Source organism: Artemia franciscana, chromosome 2, assembly GCF_032884065.1.
Source record: "Artemia franciscana chromosome 2, ASM3288406v1, whole genome shotgun sequence".
NCBI lineage: Eukaryota > Metazoa > Arthropoda > Branchiopoda > Anostraca > Artemiidae > Artemia > Artemia franciscana.
Genome location: NC_088864.1, coordinates 61,268,027 through 61,288,056, shown reverse-complemented (window position 1 = coordinate 61,288,056; position 20,030 = coordinate 61,268,027). Strand labels below are relative to the sequence as shown.

The 20,030-nt window shown below is 33.0% G+C and overlaps 1 protein-coding gene across 1 annotated transcript in view; it reads right to left on the bottom strand.

The window, feature by feature from the left end:
- The window catches only part of LOC136043889 (uncharacterized), a gene marked incomplete in the record, with an annotated part of 113,453 nt that overhangs the window by 37,266 nt on the left and 56,157 nt on the right, over positions 1 to 20,030 (bottom strand). The window contains 5 exon segments of the mRNA XM_065728909.1: positions 25 to 241; positions 5,494 to 5,711; positions 9,535 to 9,716; positions 15,466 to 15,643; positions 19,757 to 19,925. Coding sequence (XP_065584981.1) covers positions 25 to 241; positions 5,494 to 5,711; positions 9,535 to 9,716; positions 15,466 to 15,643; positions 19,757 to 19,925 — 964 coding nt within the window.

Sequence of the window (20,030 nt, the reverse complement as noted above, 5' to 3'; positions counted from 1 at the left end):
AGACAAACAAAATAAGAAACATACCTTGTACGCATCAAAAGTATAATCTTTCCAAAAATAATTCACAAGGCCAGCTACTGTCAAGGGCAGGGTATTTTGAGGATTATTTACAGTATGCAGTTGCAACAATGAGCCGTATTGCTGAGAAGGATGGATAAAGTCATATATGTAGTTGTTAGAGCGACGATGAGACAGGGGAATGTTGGGAATGGCTTTCAGCAGTTGCTTCACAAAGTCTTGACTGTAAAAGAAATTGAAAATTAAACTAAAGAAAATGGCTCAATGTATTAAACATGATTGTTTACAGGTTTAGTTGTTTATCCATTGCCAAAATCACTGTCCAGTAAGTACTGCACCCAAAACGAAAAAGAAATCGCAAAAAAAGAGATGAAAACCTAATAAAATACAATTATAAGCCACAGCCAACTAAACAATAAACAAAAATGATGCTATTATATGAATTAGCAATAAGTAAAACAAAATTAATAATAATTTTTTAAATAAAAACTGTAAATAATAATAAGAAAATACGATTTATTTAAAACATAAAAATAGTAGTAAAATTAATCAAACAAGTAATAAATAACTAAACAATAAATATATAATGTATACATTGTTCAGAAAATAGACGAAAATATGGTGTTTAATTAGTTGTTTATGTTGTTAGTATTTGTAAAGCTTTCGTATTTCGGTGACATAAAAACAAGGCTATTAGCTGTTGTTGTTTTTTCCACAAAAGTGAATGTAGAAGAAAATATTAGCGTTTGATTATTGGAAACTAATCATTAGTACACAAGTTAATCATATCCTAAAGAGAAAAAGCAAAAATTTTGGAAGAAAAAATTTTAAAACACTTAGCCGAAAAAGAAACTTGTTGTTTTGAGGCTGAATTTCTTGACTTTACAAAGAATTGAGATTGTTCCTAGGGAATTTTTCCTTAATAGTAGTTTCTTTTCATTATTTTTTTCCTTACTTACACTTAGTTGCCACGAACTGTTTGAAAAGCCAACCAAAGCCAAAGCCAAAACCAAAGCCAAAAGTGAATCACACCATTGCTTATCCTTCATTTTATTTTAAACTAGCTGTTGGGGTGGCGCTTCGCGCCACCCCAACACCTAGTTGGTGGGGGCGCTTCGCGCCCCCCCCAAGCCCCCCCGCGCGCGTAAGTCGTTACGCGCCATAATAGTTACGCGCCATTGTAGTTGTGTCCCTATGTCCCACCTGTGAATATAGATATATATATATATATGGTTTTAACTACGTAAAACTTGCGAATATACAACATTCTTTGCTGTCCCATTGTCTTTGCATATAAATAGATTGTCAGGTTTACCGACTCTTGAACATGCAACATATAATGGTCCATGGGAAAACAATCTGTATTCAGATCTATACCTCATGATTCTAATGATTGCCCTTGAGCTTTGTTGATGGTGATTGCTAATCGACCATTCCCTGTCCCGGTGTCCCGGTCGTCATTTACATCCCCCTGTTTCCCCCGGTGTCCCCGTTGTAGTTGTGTCCCTGTGTCCCGGTCGTCATTTATATTCCCTGTGTCCCGGGTCCCGGTCATCATTTGTATCCCGGTGTCCCGGTCTGTATATACATTCGTTTTTTAGTTTTGTTTTTCTCCTTTATTTTTTTCCTTTTTTTTTCTTTTTTAGCTTATTTAGATTTTTAGATTTTTTAGTTTTTTTTATTAGTTTTTAGTTTTTATTTCTTTTTAGTTTTTTTGTCCCGGTCGTCATTTATATCCCCCTGTTTCCCCCGGTGTCCCCGTTGTAGTTGTGTCCCTGTGTCCCGGTCGTTATTTATATTCCCTGTGTCCCGGTCGTCATTTGTATCCCGGTGTACCGGTCTGTATATACATTCGTTTTTTAGTTTTGTTTTTCTCCTTTATTTTTTTCCTTTTTTTTTCTTTTTTAGTTTATTTAGATTTTTAGATTTTTTAGTTTTTTTATTAGTTTTTAGTTTTTTTTTCTTTTTAGTTTTTTTGTAGTTTTTACCTTCTTTTTAGTTTTGTTAATTTTTTTTTTTACTTGTGTCCTGGTCGTCATTTATACTCCCTGTGTCCCGGTGCTTTGTTGATTGCTAATCGAACATTCCTTTTGTCCTGGTCGCTTTCTCTTTGAGTGTCGTCATTTATTTTTTTCTTTTTTAGTTCTTTTAGTTTTTACCTTTTTTAGTTTTTTTTTAGTTTTTAGTTTTTTTAGTTTTTTACCTTTTTTTAGTTTTTTTAGTTTTTTTAGTTTTTTAGCTTTTTTATTTTTTTTATTAGTTTTTAGTTTTTTTGTAGTTTTTGCCTTTTTTTAGTTTTTTTAGTTTTTTAGCTTTTTTATTAGTTTTTAGTTTTTTTTGTAGTTTTTGCCTTTTTTTAGTTTTTTTAGTTTTTTAGCTTTTTTATTTTTTTTATTAGTTTTTAGTTTTTTTTGTAGTTTTTGCCTTTTTTTAGTTTTTTCAGTTTTGACGTCACCTGATCCAGTTTTTTCAGGTGACGTCACCTGATCCACGATCCACAGATCCACAGACAACTTATTTTTATATATATAGATAGTTTTTTTTTTTTTACTTATGTCCTGGTCGTCATTTATACTCCCTGTGTCCCGGTGCTTTGTTGATTGCTAATCGAACATTCCTTTTGTCCTGGTCGCTTTCTCTTTGAGTGTCGTCATTTATTAGTTTTTTCCTTTTTTTTTAGTTTTTTATTGGTTTTTACCTTTATTTTAGCTTATTTTTCAGTTTTTTCCTTTTTTTTAGTTTTTTTTTATTTTTTATTTTTTTTAGTTTTTTACCTTTTTTTAGTTTTTTTAGTTTTTTTAGTTTTTTAGCTTTTTTACTTTTTTTATTAGTTTTTAGTTTTTTTGTAGTTTTTGCCTTTTTTTAGTTTTTTCAGTTTTTTTTTTAGTTTTTTATTGGTTTTTACCTTTATAGTTTTTTTAGTTTTTTAGCTTTTTTATTTTTTTTATTAGTTTTTAGTTTTTTTGTAGTTTTTGCCTTTTTTTAGTTTTTTCAGTTTTGACGTCACCTAATCCAGTTTTTTCAGGTGACGTCACCTGACACATCCATTGTGTCCCGGTCGTCATTTATATTCCCTGTGTCCCGGGTCCCGGTCATCATTTGTATCCCGGTGTCCCGGTCTGTATATACATTCGTTTTTTAGTTTTGTTTTTCTCCTTTATTTTTTTCCTTTTTTTTTCTTTTTTAGCTTATTTAGATTTTTAGATTTTTTAGTTTTTTTTATTAGTTTTTAGTTTTTATTTCTTTTTAGTTTTTTTGTCCCGGTCGTCATTTATATCCCCCTGTTTCCCCCGGTGTCCCCGTTGTAGTTGTGTCCCTGTGTCCCGGTCGTTATTTATATTCCCTGTGTCCCGGTCGTCATTTGTATCCCGGTGTACCGGTCTGTATATACATTCGTTTTTTAGTTTTGTTTTTCTCCTTTATTTTTTTCCTTTTTTTTTCTTTTTTAGTTTATTTAGATTTTTAGATTTTTTAGTTTTTTTATTAGTTTTTAGTTTTTTTTTCTTTTTAGTTTTTTTGTAGTTTTTACCTTCTTTTTAGTTTTGTTAATTTTTTTTTTTACTTGTGTCCTGGTCGTCATTTATACTCCCTGTGTCCCGGTGCTTTGTTGATTGCTAATCGAACATTCCTTTTGTCCTGGTCGCTTTCTCTTTGAGTGTCGTCATTTATTTTTTTCTTTTTTAGTTCTTTTAGTTTTTACCTTTTTTAGTTTTTTTTTTAGTTTTTAGTTTTTTTAGTTTTTTACCTTTTTTTAGTTTTTTTGTTTTTTTTAGTTTTTTAGCTTTTTTATTTTTTTTATTAGTTTTTAGTTTTTTTGTAGTTTTTGCCTTTTTTTAGTTTTTTTAGTTTTTTAGCTTTTTTATTAGTTTTTAGTTTTTTTTGTAGTTTTTGCCTTTTTTTAGTTTTTTTAGTTTTTTAGCTTTTTTATTTTTTTTATTAGTTTTTAGTTTTTTTGTAGTTTTTGCCTTTTTTTAGTTTTTTCAGTTTTGACGTCACCTGATCCAGTTTTTTCAGGTGACGTCACCTGATCCACGATCCACAGATCCACAGACAACTTATTTTTATATATATAGATAGTTTTTTTTTTTTTACTTATGTCCTGGTCGTCATTTATACTCCCTGTGTCCCGGTGCTTTGTTGATTGCTAATCGAACATTCCTTTTGTCCTGGTCGCTTTCTCTTTGAGTGTCGTCATTTATTAGTTTTTTCCTTTTTTTTTAGTTTTTTATTGGTTTTTACCTTTATTTTAGCTTATTTTTCAGTTTTTTCCTTTTTTTTAGTTTTTTTTATTTTTTATTTTTTTTAGTTTTTTACCTTTTTTTAGTTTTTTTAGTTTTTTTAGTTTTTTAGCTTTTTTACTTTTTTTATTAGTTTTTAGTTTTTTTTTGTAGTTTTTGCCTTTTTTTAGTTTTTTCACTTTTTTTTTTAGTTTTTTATTGGTTTTTACCTTTATAGTTTTTTTAGTTTTTTAGCTTTTTTATTTTTTTTATTAGTTTTTAGTTTTTTTTGTAGTTTTTGCCTTTTTTTAGTTTTTTCAGTTTTGGCGTCACCTAATCCAGTTTTTTCAGGTGACGTCACCTGACACATCCATCCATCCATCCACAGACAGACAACTTATTTTTATATATATAGATATAGATAGATAGTCTCTGAGCTCAAAGCCACTCCTAGAAAGTTTCGCTCGAGTTCTCATCCTAGATTTTCACATCGCAGTAACTTATTGGATGTTAGCTACCCTTTCCAAATTTTTCAAGGAAAAACTTTTTTACTTGCTGAATAATGGTCTGCAATGTGTAGACACCAATCTCGTAATTCGCAGTATTTGGCCGAGACCGCAATGCCTGGTTGGAAACAAATCATCTGACGCTTCCCTTGTTTTCTCCCATATTTCTCAGGTACCCATTTAGAACTGGGTCGACTCTGGCTGAGCTTATAGAGTCACACCGTTAACCCCTGTTCCAAACCAAATAACCAGTAACACCACGACTTGAACACCTGCCCTTAGGATTTCGAGTCCAGAGGACAGAGGAGCCTTAACCACTTGGCTAGGACAGCTCATATTTCCTCAATTTCAACTATAAAGTAACTCTAGGCAATACTAGATGGTGATCTAAACTTTAGATTTGAGACTCTCTTATAGACTTATGGTCCCAAACGAGCCATTGTTGATTGGATTCACAACCAATTTGAGGAAAAGATAGCACCATTCATTTTATATATTTTAGGGAGACTAGGATATTTAAGAAATATATCTTAGGAAAAAATAACAAATGAGTATAATATTCCAAGTGTCTTAATTTTGACTTAAGCAGGCATTCATGAGTCACAAACGCTTTGTCAGCGGACGCAGATAAAATGTCTACTAGCGGATAAAAGTAAAACCTGTGAAAAGTGGAGACACTTATTTTAAATAACTTTAGAGCTCAAAGAATTGCATAATCTGACACGAGGTTTGATTTCGATAAAATTGCTCACCTCTTTGCTAAACACGGATGTTTACTACTTCGAAGCGACTGAAGTGAGGAATGAATATAATTGACAACGTCTTGATCAGTCTCGGACCAAAGCGATGTACCAATTGCTCGAAGATATTCCAGTGGACCTGTTCCTGACAATAGACTTCCAACAGCCGCAATTCGGATTGCTGATGGTTCATTTTTGTTTTTGTATATTGAGAAGAGGACAGATGATATCTAAAATAGATATTAAGTATTAGTGATTCAGGATTAGCGAATAGCAGTAGTAACGATCCTTCTTTTTTCAGCAAAAGCGTGAAAAAGACGATTTCAATAGGCACTTACCCAGGAATTTATTTTGGGAAGTGGGGGGGGCAATAAAAAATAATAATTTTCCGAAGCCCAAATATACGAGGAAAAATTCCATAGTTAGAATAAGAAGTTCTTCAAGATCTAGGAAATTGGGTACATATCTCTGGATCCTTGAAATCGAGTTATTACAGCTCAATTTTTCCATGATTTTATTTATCTTTTTCATCTTGTATTGAAAAAAAAAATATTCAATCCTATTTTCGGAACGTTTATTGGCTAGGAAGGAAAGGAAGTCTTGTTTTTAGCTAATCGTTTTATGCAGGAATTAAGACACGGCAAAGCTTGCCCTCCAGAATTGGAATATATTTTTTATGCTCCTTAAGGTATAGCATCCTTGTTACCCCTATTTGACCAATTAAGATAGGGCTTAAGTAACATTTATAGCAAAGTTTATACTTGTCGGTAAAATGTTAGGGAAGACCTATTGTTGCTGTCGGAACTTCTCCGACTCTTAAATTACGTTAATAATATAGAAATAGTATTAAAATTGAAAGTTACTTTCAAACTTTATAACAAAATTAGCAAGCCCTGGTTAAGAATGATCTACGTTGTCATCATTTTTACCCAAGCCACTATTAAAGTAACTACCATCTACAACATCATTTGTGGTATATCATCACCTATAAAAATAAACAGTTTTTCTAAAAAATTAAATTTTCAGTATAATTTTTTATCACTTAAGAAAAGCTCATACATAATGCAATGTTCTTTTACATAGGCACTGAAACACCTCTCTATAATATTTCAGCATCCCTCTAATGGCAAATGAAGAAAAAAAACAAGTAGAAGGATAATAAAAAAAAATGAGTGAATTATTGCTTGTGACTTGCGAGAAATATTGATTTACCTTATTGGGAACCATAATTCTGCAAATGGAGTTTCTGGCCATGGTGATTCCAATTTTTTATACGAATTTGTTTTAATATTGAACTTTTATCATTAATGCCAACCAAAATAATTGCTACCATTCCTGAGTAAGCTTAAAATAGCGAATCTTCTTCACTTGACGATTATTTTTCTAAACGTGTTTTGAAATTTTCGATTACTATGGGCTAGGGTTTGTTCTCTATTAGGTTGCCCTTACGGATGGAACCATGAATATACTAACACCAACTCTTACAGATTTCTCGCTAAAAGGCTAGATTTTACATTTATTTATGAAAAATAAATTACTTGATTGTAAAGTCCTATAAATAGAACTTGAATCGTTTTTCCTTACTGATAGAAAATTTCAGATTCTATTTAAAAAAAATTCACACATTCGTGAAATGTCTTTGATCTTCTTTAAATTTTTTTTAGTGTTGCTTATATCATATTTGCATTATGACACATTAGAGAGAAAGGATCTGATATCGCACAAAGAATATTTCAGCTCTAATCCAATTTTCCCAAGAAATCCATTGGACCAATTTTAGAGGGAACTCCTATCCCTATTCCCTTTTCTTCTTTTTCAGGATGGAAATTTTCTATACAAACATTTTTCAAAACGAAAACGAAAAAGATGGATTACATGAAAATATAAAGGCGATGATGGATATCTTTTTTAATGGATATTTCTAGGGAGTGTGTTTACTAACACAGAAAGCTAAGAGTCAGTCAAGATTTTCAATACTGCCATCTAAAAAAGTGTAAAGTGGAAACAACAGATTTTCGGAGGTCACCAAAACAGTATTTTTAGAGGCAAGATACCGTTATGATTTTTAACTGACTTTTAAACTTCATAATCCCTGACTATATCAATTGGATCTGTAGCTTAAAACCAGCCTGTCAAAAACACGTCAAAAGCAACATTTTTAAAAAACTAAGTATGTCTAATCGTGTCACTAAAACCGTCAGGATTTCTTTGTAGGCTTATACCCGTGACTAGTATACACTTTATTTATAATTCTATACATACAGAACAAGGTTGTCTGAATCAGGGTGGCGGACATTGTTCACCACTTTCATTTTCGTAAACCCCCAGTATTGCTATTTAACCAATGTCAAACAGTTTGTGGTAACGAACTGTAGTAAGGAGCGACCCGGCTCAATAGTAACCTAAACTCTAAAAAGGGAATTTTGATACCAATAGTTACATCAAAAGAATTGCATTTTAATGCTGATTGTACATATATAAGTTTCATCAAGTTTAGTCTTACCCATCAAAAGTTACTAGCCTGAGAAAATTTGCTATTTTTTAGAAAATAGGGAGAAACACCCCCTAAGAGCCATAGAATCTTAACGAAAATAATACCATCGCATTCAGCGTATCAGAGAACCCCACTTTAGGGGTTTCAAGATCCTATCTACAAAAATGTGGATATTCGTATTTTTTGCCTGAAGACAGATCACGGGTGCGTGTTTATTTGTTTTTTTTCGTTTTTTGTTTTCTTTCTTTTTCCCAGGGGCGATCGTATCGACCCAGTGGTCCAAGAATGTTGCAAGAGGGCTCCATATAACGGGAATCAAAAGTTCTAGTGCCCTTTTTAAGTGACCAACAAAATTGGAGGGCACCTAGACCAACTCCCTGGTCAAAGTTACAAACTTTGACCATTGTTTACATACAGTAATGGTTATTGGGAAGTGTACAGACGTTTTCAGGGGGATGTTTTGGTTGGTGGGGGGGAAGTTGAGGGGGAAGGTTGCGTGGGAGGATTTGAGGATTTTCCATGGAAGAATTGCCATGGGGGAAGAGAATTTTAATGCAGGGGCCACGGGATTTTCTAGCATTATTTAAAAAAACAATAAAAAAATAGATATGAAAAGTTTTTTCAACTGAAATTAAGGAGAAGAATTAAAACTTAAAACGAACAAAATATATTACGCATATGAGGGGTTTACCTCCTCGTAATACCTCGCTCTTTACGTTAAAGTATTTTTACGTTAAAGCTTTAGTGTAATGAGCGCGGTATTGACGTGAGGGTGAACCCCCGCATATACGTAATAAAAACATACAACTATAGAAGTTCGTTACGTAAGTTAATTCGTAAGTTACGTATATTTTTTACTAATGACAACGTTCGTAAGAAATTAAAAGTTCTAGTTGCCTTTTTAAGTAATCAAAAGATTGGAGGGCCACTAGGCCTCCTCCCCCGCTCCTTTTTTTCTCAAAGTCTTCCAATTAAAACTATGAGAAAGCCATTTAGCCACAAAAACTTAATATGCCAGTTTCGTTTTAATTATTTATGTGCGGAAAACCAAAATCAAAACATGCATTAACTCAAAACCGTTCAGAAGTTAAATAAAAAAAAGGTTTTCTTAACTGAAAGTAAGGAGCGACATTAAAACATAAAACGAACAGAAATTACTCGGTATATGAAAGGGACTTTTCCTCCTCAACGCCCCGCTCTTTACGCTAAAGTTTTTACTGTTTTGAAAAGAGAGTTGTGACAAAGAGTCAAACTTTAGTGTAAAGAGCGGGACGTTGAGGAGGAAAAGCCACTTGACATTATATTAAGTTTCCAATGACATTGCTCATACTAAAAATTCAATTATTTTTTTTCAACTAGAAGAAAGGAGTAAAATTAAGCATAAATTGAAAACTTTAAACTTGATTAAAACCTCACTCTTTGCGCTAAAGTTAAAGTTTTTTTTTAATACTTTTCGTTCGAAATCAACGTCCCTTTTATTTGAGCATGTCTTTCTTAAAGTATCAGAACAAAGAGTCAAACTTTGAAAAAGTAAAAAAGGAAAGAAATTTAGACTATACCGCGGGATCAAAGGTCATTGCTTCTTGTAAAATAACAATAGCATGTGACCTTATCGGGCCTTCAACTTCTTCCTTTCCAAGCGCAACATTTTTCATAAACATTGAACTCTCTGGTGATAGGTAGATGCCAAGATTCCTCAGAGCATAAATTGATTGTAACTTCTGTTGATATTTCGTTGTTTCTAAAATGAAAAGTGTTAATAAGACATTTTGATATTTTTAAAATATAATATCTCTTTACCTACGAAATACTTCGTAATTTCAAAAATGGGATCGATCATTAGACCATCTTTTAAATATTTCTTGTAAATGTTTTAAGTATTTCATTCTTTTAAATGTTTTGTTTCACTTTAATAGCTTTAAGAAACCAAAAATTAATTAAGATTTTAAGGAGCAAATATCAGCATATGTATATTAAACCGACAACGCACACTCATTTGAAGCATAAGGTTTTTGAACCCTACTCATGTTAATTTCTGCCCGTTTTGAGTTTGACTCGTTTATTTACTGTAATTTCTGTTCTTTTTGGGTTTCATTTATTTATAGATGCTGGTTTGTGGTAATCTATTTCTATAGTTCTTCATTTTTGGTTCAATGAAGTTCTTTACTTTTTTTAAAAAACTTATTTTGTGGGAAGTTTTTTAATTAATTTCTATTTGTTCTATATTGACAAATTCAAATTCAGGAAAATTCAGGGAAAATTAAATAATACTTTTAATTTTTCCGGTTTTTTTTTTCATGAATGCATAGTTTGGCTTGCTATTTGTATGGTGGAAAAACTTTTTCAGCTATTTAAAACAACATAAACCTTTTAAAAATTCTGCCGCAAATAGTAGCGATTAATTTAGTCATATACATCCTCTTGTTGACCTGATAGATAGAACTTAATACCATTCCAAACAAAAATTATATCTATGCTCTTTCACAGCCTGGATACACTTAAACTCTTTTAATTTAGTAAAATTGTATGAGCAGAAGCAGTAATAGAAGTAGCCCAGAAAGTTTGATTTTAATACCATAGTCGTTCTTGTTATATTGCTGAGATGATTGGCAACAAGCATACAAACAGTGCGTTTTGATTAAAGCAACAATTAGTTTTTAAGCATAATGGGCAAATTACATAAATGTAGGGGGTTGACCAACCACATTTTCCAAGAGATGTATTTACTAGACCGTTGAGGTATGCGGAACAAAATGGCTCTCTTAAATTTTAATTGGAAGTTTCAAGACCGGTTGATGGTATTAAGTTAAAAATTTTATCATGTGCTGAAGAGGATGTTGAAAAAAGATGCTGTTTGCATACTGCTACTAATACTACTACTGCTATCACAACTGTTGCTACGCATAATTACTAAGCCTTTCAATAATGCTGAAAATAATTGATGTCTCGAAACTTCGTTTGGATGTTTGTCTTGGGAAATAATGGGCGTGGGGGGGGTGTCTCAAATCACTCTTAAAAAGGGCACTATAGCTTCCAGTTCAAAATCAAAAAGGCTCATCTGAATTTAATGTGACCACCCATCCCATATAAACCTATTATGCACCAAGGCATAAGTTAAAGCCCTTACTCAAGGACTCTGGGGGGTTGTACTAACCCTGGTGGTATTGTTATATGTTCTTTGAACTATTTCAAACAAAATAGCCATCGCACAATTTCAATCAGATACATTTGGCGAAAAGAGGGATAGTTGGGTGGGGTGGGGGCTACTTGACCTCCATTCAATTTCAACCAAATGATCCACCTGTAAACTTGATACAACCATCCCTTCTATAAGAACCTTAGATGCCCCAGGGGCATAACTTTAACCCCCCGCCCTTAGGCTCTGATGGTTAGTATCAACCTTTAAAGCCTTGTTATATGATATTTGGACTGTTTTGAATGAAAGAACTGTCTCAAAATATCTGTTGGACACATCTCGGGAAAACACGACATGTTTGTTTGTTTGTGGGAGGGAGCAGGTAGCTGCGCTCTAACCACTTTTACTCGAAGAAGGGCACTAGAACTTCTGATTACCGTTCCAATGAGTCCTCTCCAAAGTATATACGACCACCATTTCTATAAGGATCTTATATGCCCCCAGGGCACAACTTACAAACCTTTCCCTGAGAGCTTTAAGGGCGGGTTTGTCTTCGTCACAGACCTAAATTCTGAAGTCTTCAATTACAATGAACAAAATTATTATCTCCAAATTTTGATTATAGGGGTTAAGGAAAATGATGAGCGTAAAGGGGGTACTGGCTGCTCTCAAATCACTTTGACTGTTAAGAAGGCCATTATAACTTCCAATTTCAAATCAAATAAGCCCCATCTGAAGTTCATACGACCACCCATTCTATAAAAACTTTATATGCCCTCATGGAATAATTTACAGCCCTATCCCAACGGCGCTGGGAGGAGGGGTGTCACTCTAATAACATTATTATATGTTTTTTGGACTATTCTGAACAAAATAACTATCTGATAATTTCAATCAAATACATTCGGTGAAAAGAAGGGTTGTTAGGGAGGAAGGTCTAAATGCCATTCATCACTTTTGACGCTTAAAAAAGAACTAGAACTTCCAATTTTTAACCAAATGAGCCTCTCCTAAAGGCAAACAACCATCCCTTCCATTAAAACTTTAAATACCCTGGCATAACTTACAACCCTCGTCCCTAGGCTCTGGTGGTTTCTTTCGGCCCAAAAGCCTTCTTATATGATCTTTGGAATATTTTGCATAAAATTACTATCTTGAAATTTTTTATTCGATGTATTTCGGGAAAACAAGACGTGTTGAGGGGGGGGGGGGGTGACTGCCTACTTATCACTTTTACTCTTAAAAAGGGAACTAGATATTCAGATTACCAATCCAGTGAATTCCATTCGAAGTAAATAAAAGCCCCCTTTCAACAAAAACCTTATATGCACCGGGGAATAACTTACAACCTTTGCCCTCGGAGCTGTGGGGCGGGGGTGTCTTCCTCAAAGACATAATTTTCGGACTCTTTAACTACAATAAGCAATCTACTAATTTTAATTGGAACCTTTGGGGAATGATGTGCGTTGGAGGGGGGGCTGTTTTGCCTGCTTTTGACTATTAAAAAGGACACTAGCCCCTTCAATTTCCAATCGAATGAGTCCTTTTGAAGTTTCTAAGGCAGCTCCTTCAATACGAAGTACTCTGGTCTAAAGAAAAAAAAGAAATAAATAACTCATTATGCCAACATCGTTCTTTACATAGGCAGCGCTATTGCACTGCCTATGACAGGGATTTTAGTTTCCAATCGCTAGACTTAAAATGAGCTCGAACACATTTTTTGTTCAAATTTTAATTGAGCGAAAACGTCACTTTTTTTTACAGATTATCATATTATGCACTAGACCCACACGAAATACTAACAATATAATCAGCGGCGTCACTGAAATGGGTGGAAGAAGGGGCAGTCACCCCGCCTCCCATACTTTGAAAAAAAACTTAAATTCATTAGGTAGCTTTAAAACTGTTGCTTGTCTGCATTTTGTTGCAGATTCGAACGTACTTTATTTTGAATAGATATTTTTTCTAATTAATCCATGATGATTTTTGACATAAAGAAAACGAAAAAATAGTGGTCCATTACTGTTCATATTATGTTCCAAATTAATATGTTGCAAGCAAAAATGTGAGCTTATTTAAAGACAAAATTAAAAAATGTTCTATGCTTCCTACTTCGCCACACTTGCCCAGGTCAATTTTTCCCTGATATTTAAGGTGCTTTCACTTCCTAAAATCTATCAATTCAAGATTAGATTCTCTTGGCTTAAAACTCTCAGATGAAGAAATGAATACACCCTCTAAATCTGCAAGTAGGAGAGAAATAGAATAATTGAAGAATAAGAAAGTAGATATAGAGTGAATATTATTTCCTGAAGGAAAAAAAGTTGGAAAAAAATGACTTTGTGATTTTTACAATAATATTCGCAAAATGACTAGATAGGCCAAATTGGTTGTAGTTTGGAATTGGAATTTGGTAAAGGGAGATCCGCTCCAGGAATCATTCAATTCTTTTAATTTTTATTTCCAGTATCTTATTCTCTTATTTGTCATTGAAATGCCTAATAAGCGCTGATAACGTCCTATTCTTTGCGTTCTGGATTCACATACTAACGCATAATATTGAATTGCCTATTTTCGCTTTTCTAAATAGTTCTTTTAATCAGCTAAATAAAGAACTGACATAAATGTGCTAATAATTATGACTGAAATTAGTCACATTTCACACAACGCCAGCGCCACATGTGGCACATTTATCTCTGAATTAGCATTATGTACGAAGTGTCTGCCGAGAATGGAATAAAGTGAATTTAAACAAATTATGTATATTTTTCTCAGATTTTATAAATTTTGTGTGCACGTATAAGCGGTACCAACCCAATCAGTTTCTCTATTGTTGTTAGTTTTACCATGCAGCACTAGGAGACCGTGCTTTGCTTCTGAAGGGAGTTATAGACATAAAACAAAATTCAGTGTAACCCCCTATGGAAAAACGACATTCAGTGTGTAACCACTCGGGATATATATATACCCCCCATACCCTGATTTACACAAAAAAGACTTTTGTGTAATTTTTAAAGAATTAGTTTTTTTTTAAATAAAGTTACAAAGGGGAAGGTATTTTTCATACTCTAGGAGTAAATTTTTTCTTTCAACTGGCATCCCTGGCAAATTTTAATCAATTTAATGTTTCTGCCACAGTAATGCCAATAATAGTATAATAATATCCAGAAAATCTGGATATTCTTTGTCAAACATTGCACAACAGATAAGTTAGTAACTCTAACTTTATTTTTCAAATGCTTTCAAATTAAAAAAAATATGGCTACTATTTAAATGTGGGGAATATCTCATAATATGATGTTTCACAATTTGTGGTAATACTTTGACTTATCCTGTATCTTTACTTAGAAAACGCTATTGCGCTGTTTATAATTTTTGATTCAGGTTTGGCCCACTGATATCAACACTAATGATTAATATAAATTGGCGAACCCACAAACAAATCAATTTAATAAAACATCATCAATAACGTTTCAGTAAATCACGTATATCATAACTTTAGTAAAACAAATTAAATCTTACCAAGTCAACTCCCATTCAAAATTACAAGCAAATAAATAGCGTGATACCCGGGGCTATTAGATTAGAGCTTCGTTCAATTATGAGATTGAGCATTCTATACTGGGTGTGGAGTTGGGAGAAATGAAGGGGAGATATGCACTGCAGCATTAGTGGTGAATCTGGCTGAAAAAAAAACTGGCTGAGTTTACAACAAAATTCACCTTAGTTTTCCCGAAAGCCTGTTTACGCTATAATACTGTCGTCTGCAGTAGCTAATTGTTGACAATTTTACTAAGAGCCGAGCATTACCACTTATATTTATGATTGTTTAGTTTGTGTTTATTGTTTATAATGTATTGCACAATGTTTTTAAATTCACCAAGCAGCGTGGTTGTTAACTACTTACTTTTCCCCACTACCCACTTGAATAGTACCTAATTCAACATCACCCCCTCTTGCCCCCCCTCCCCAATAAAAATGATGCAGCTACGCTCCTGAATATAATACCCGCTTTTATAGCCCCTAAAACCTGAAATTATCTAAGAATACGTTTATCTAATTGTGCTTGACAAGAATATATTCATTTACGGTATATCAATTTACTATACACAAACTACCAACTAGAACTTAATAAATGCACTCTTGGACACTATCAGGAATACTGTTTCTGAAAGTTTAGTGAAGGAGAAGTGGATTTAGAGAGATAAATGGGGGGGGGGACAAGGTTAAGGAAGAAATGAATTCGATAGACTACTTTCATAATTTTTAACAGAAACTTTTTGGCATTGATAAATTTTGGGCTACTTTCCGTCAACATTTTCAAAAAGCTACCTTTAATGTAAAGTAGGCTTACCCTTATATTGTCTGATAAAACGGTCGTTCCACTGCTGAACAACTTCAGGGCTACAATCAACAAACTCAGGGATCTGATTAGTGCAAGCTTTGTTCACAAGCGTAGGAATTGCTAGCATTAGTGCCTGATCCACAACGCCATATTTCAGGTCTTTTGCAAGAGCCATCCCAATAAGTTTCTAGAAAAAAGGCTGGTAAGGTAAATTGTCTCATTGAGGCTCACGTGACAGGTATAGGTAAGTGCCAGGTGAAGGTATATCCGTGACAAGCTACCTGTCACGGGTATATCTACAAGATTGCAAACTGATAAAAATGAGATTTTCAAATCTATTTGATTCTCAACATCCTGATGGCAATGGAATAAAACAAAAGTATAACATAAGGGCTTCAATTTGAGAAAATAGCATGTTTATTCCTAATAAAATATGGCCTAGCAATCTAACATTAGCTTTAAAATCAACACTTTATTTAGACCCCAAAAATCAATAGATAAAATTATCTTTTCTTTTTTTCTGTCAGATTACGCCATCCAATTAATCTGAAAAAATAGTGTTAGAGAATTAACATGAAACGTTATTTTTGTAGCCGTTCTAATTATATATACATGATATCAATAAGAAATACCATAGTAAGGTGGGGATTTAACACTTTAGAATCCAATTCCTTATTCATAGATGACTTGCAGCCTCTATTTTCTTTTTTTTATCAAACTTTTCTAAGAAAAAAAAATCCAAGGATATATAAACTGGGTTAAAAAACTTAGAAAATAACAAACAGCAATGTTTTCAAGGCCAACAGTATTTTCCTGTAACATCATATATACAAACAATAAAAAATATTAAGAACAAACTAAGTGGCTTTGCAGGCATAACTCATTTATAATCTCATCAGCAATTAAAAAGCTATATAGTCAAATACGTCGATTTAAGATTTTTTTTTGCCGATATAAATAACTAAATTAAAATTATCTAAATAAATCTAGATAACTAGATACACAAATCTGGAAAAACAAATATAGGTCTCAATGTCCTTATGTTTTTCTTATTTTCTTACTGTGTCTTATCTGTTCCGCGTGTTTTGACTGTATTTTTCTATTAATAGATGAAGAGAAATGAATTCGATTGTTTCTTGCCATATGCGTGACTATGGCAATGACATTACATATGCGTAAATCCTTATATACGTGACTTAGATACAGTCATACAAGGAAGACTATCAAAGCGAAAACTGGTTAGTGGTTTAGCCAATCATCACAGCAGTTAAATTTTGAGTAAAATAAAATTCAGGTTATGTGGAATTTGGAAATTTCCTTAGACCATAAGTAAAAGTTCAAATAGGAATAAAATCCTTTTAACAGACAATTCACCCAATGCGATTAACCTCTGTCCAAGTGTTAGTTCATTCAGTGCAAGCGAGCTGGATCCAAGGAGGTCAAAGCTACTCGTTTCCGTTTTTGCTTTGGATTAAATAAAAAAAACAAGTTTTTTCAACTGAAAGTAAGGAGTGACATCAAAACTTAAAACGCACAGAAATTACTTCGTATATGAAAGAGGCTGCTTCCTCATCAACGCCCCGCTCTTTACGCTAAAGTTTGACTCTTTCTCTCAATTCTTCTTTCTAAAACAGTAAAAAACTTTAGCGTAAAGAGCGGGGCGTTGATGAGGAAGCAGCCTCTTTCATATACGAAGTAATTTCTGTGCGTTTTAAGTTTCGATGTCACTCCTTACTTTCAGTTGAAAAAACTTGTTTTTTTTATTTAATTTCTGAACGTTTTTGAATCAATACATGTTTTGATTTTGGCTCTCCGCAGAGGAATGATCAAAACGAAATTTGCATATTTTTTTTTTGGCTCAATAGCTTTCTCATAATTTTGATCGAATGATTTTGAGAAAAAAAGAGCGGGGGACGAAGCCTAGTTGCCCCCCGATTTTTGGTTAATTAAAAAGGCAACTAGAACTTTTAATTTTTTACGAATCTTTTTATTGGTAAAAGATTTACGTAACTTATAAATTAGCTTACGTAAAGAACTTTTGTATTCTCATGTTTTTATTACATACATGAGGGGATTCGCCCCATCGTCAGTACCTCGCTCTTTACACTAAAGCTTAAATTTTATCCCAATTCATTAAGAATGACCCCCTGAATCACAAAAGCCGTAGAATAAGTAGTTGAAATTACCGAAAATACTTTAGCGTAAAGAGCGAGGTATTAGAAGGAGGTGAGCCCCTCATATGGGTAATAATTTCTGTTTGTTTTCAGTTTTATTGCTGTTCCTTACTTCCAGCTGAAAAAGCTTTTTCACTTTTATTTTTTAATTTTTTTTTTTAATAATGCTAGTAAATCCTGCTCTCCCTTCATGGAAATTTTCTTATCCCATTACAAATTCTCGAAGGAAAGCTCCCCCAGCATATCCCCCTCTTCTCAACCCCTCCCCCAAACCGAAAAGATCCTCCTGAAAACGCCTGTATACTTCCCAATAACCATTACTATATGTAAGCACTGGTCAAAGTTTGTAACTTGTTGCCCCTCCCACGGGGACTGTGGGGGAGTAAGTCGTCCCCAAAGACATAGTTATAAGGTTTTTCGACTACGCTGAATAAAATGGCTATCTCAGAATTTTGATCCGTTGACTTTGGGAAAATAATTAGCGTGGGAGGGGGCCTAGGTGCCCTCCAATTTTTTTGGTCACTTAAAAAGGGCACTAGAACTTTTCATTTCCGTTAGAATGAGCCCTCTTGCAACATTCTAGGACAACTGGGTCGATACGATCACCCCTGGGGAAAAAAAAAAAAAAAACAAACAAAAAAAAAAAAAAACAAAAAAACAAATAAACACGCATCCGTGATCTGCCTTCTGGCAAAAAATGCAAAATTCCACATTTTTGTAGATAGGAGCTCGAAACTTCTACAGTAGGGTTATCTGATACGCTGAATCTGATGGTGTGATTTTCGTTGAGATTCTATGACTTTTAGGGGGCGTTTCCCCCTATTTTCTAAAATAACGCAAATTTTCTCAGGCTCGTAACTTTTGATGGGTAAGACTAAACTTGATGAAACTTATATATTTAAAACCAGCATTAAAATGCGATTCTTTTGATGTAGCTATTGGTATCAAAATTCCATTTTTTAGAGTTTTGGTTACTATTGAGCCGGGTCGCTTCTTACTACAGTTCGTTACCACGAACTGTTTGATAGATAAGATTATTAAACAATATCTAGTTTTATTTTATTTTGTATATAAATTGTTGTTTTTAACTTTTAGTTTAGTACTAATACGGATGATAGTCACTGCATTTTTGACCAAAATATCCCATATTTTTATGAAATTTATCACTATCTATTTAAAGGATTTTATCCCTATTTGAACTTTTATTTATCATCATAGAAAGGCAGTGTGGTCTTCGAAATTAAAATTTCCTAAGACCAGATTAACATGACTTAGGGATTGACCTGAGTTAAGCCAAGAATAAATAAACAAAAAGTATTTAAAAAACTTTTCTTTTTTTCGCAATCTCTAGTTCCGTGTACTTTTTTATTCAAGTAAAAGCAATAAGAATAATTTCCATAGAAATGTATAATTAATATAGTGCATTATAAAACATATAAAAAAATATGATAAACATAGTGGCCTAATTCTCAAGCTTAGATTTAAAAAAAAAACAACTTTGGAACACATGAATTCGGCTTTTTTAATTAACTAAAATAAACTAAAAGTGAATAAACTTAATTAGAAAACCAAATCAACTATAAGGCTTAGAAACCTTAATATAGTCCCGCCTATGAAGTTAAAAATATAAAATATCTATTAAATTGGCTAAAATAAGACAATTAACCCTAACTTGTCAACATAAACATCATAACCACATAAATGTCTAGGAGATAGCCACAAAAAATCGCTCGGGTACACTTCAAACTTTGAAACTGTTCAAAGGGGAGATTAGCAAATAATATTTAAAAAGACTTTGTTTGATTTTATGTTATGAGACATCGAACAAAGCCTTTCAAAAAACTTAGGATATAAGTTTGATTCTCATGTCTTGTATAGAAATAACTGTAAATTTAAATTAACGACCCCAAGACGTATTATAAGGAACAAAAAATCCTGAATAAGTCTTAAAAACAAATCACAAAAAACATAAAAACATAAGGAAAAATAAGTAACATATTAAACACATAAAAATAAGCCTAAAAACCACATTTCTAAAAAAAATATTCTTTGTGGCAATCCTAAAGTTGATTAGTGAACTACAAATGTTTTTGTTGACAAGTAAATGATTATTTTACACTACTTACTGAGAACTCGGACACAAGAGCCATCGAAGACCGTCTGATATAAGCCGGCAGAGTTGCCAGCATTCTGGCAGCCACTAACTCTGGTAATTCTCCTGCTTTTATTAAATCACGAATCAATAAAGCTGCAGGATTTGAACCAGATATTGCCACTGCATCCAGGAATAAGCTCCTAAAAAATTTGAATTGGTTAAATTATTAATTTTTTTTGTAGATCCTTAAGAGTAGATGCTATTATTAGAAGTTTGAATCTGGGTTGACTTAAATCTTGAATAAG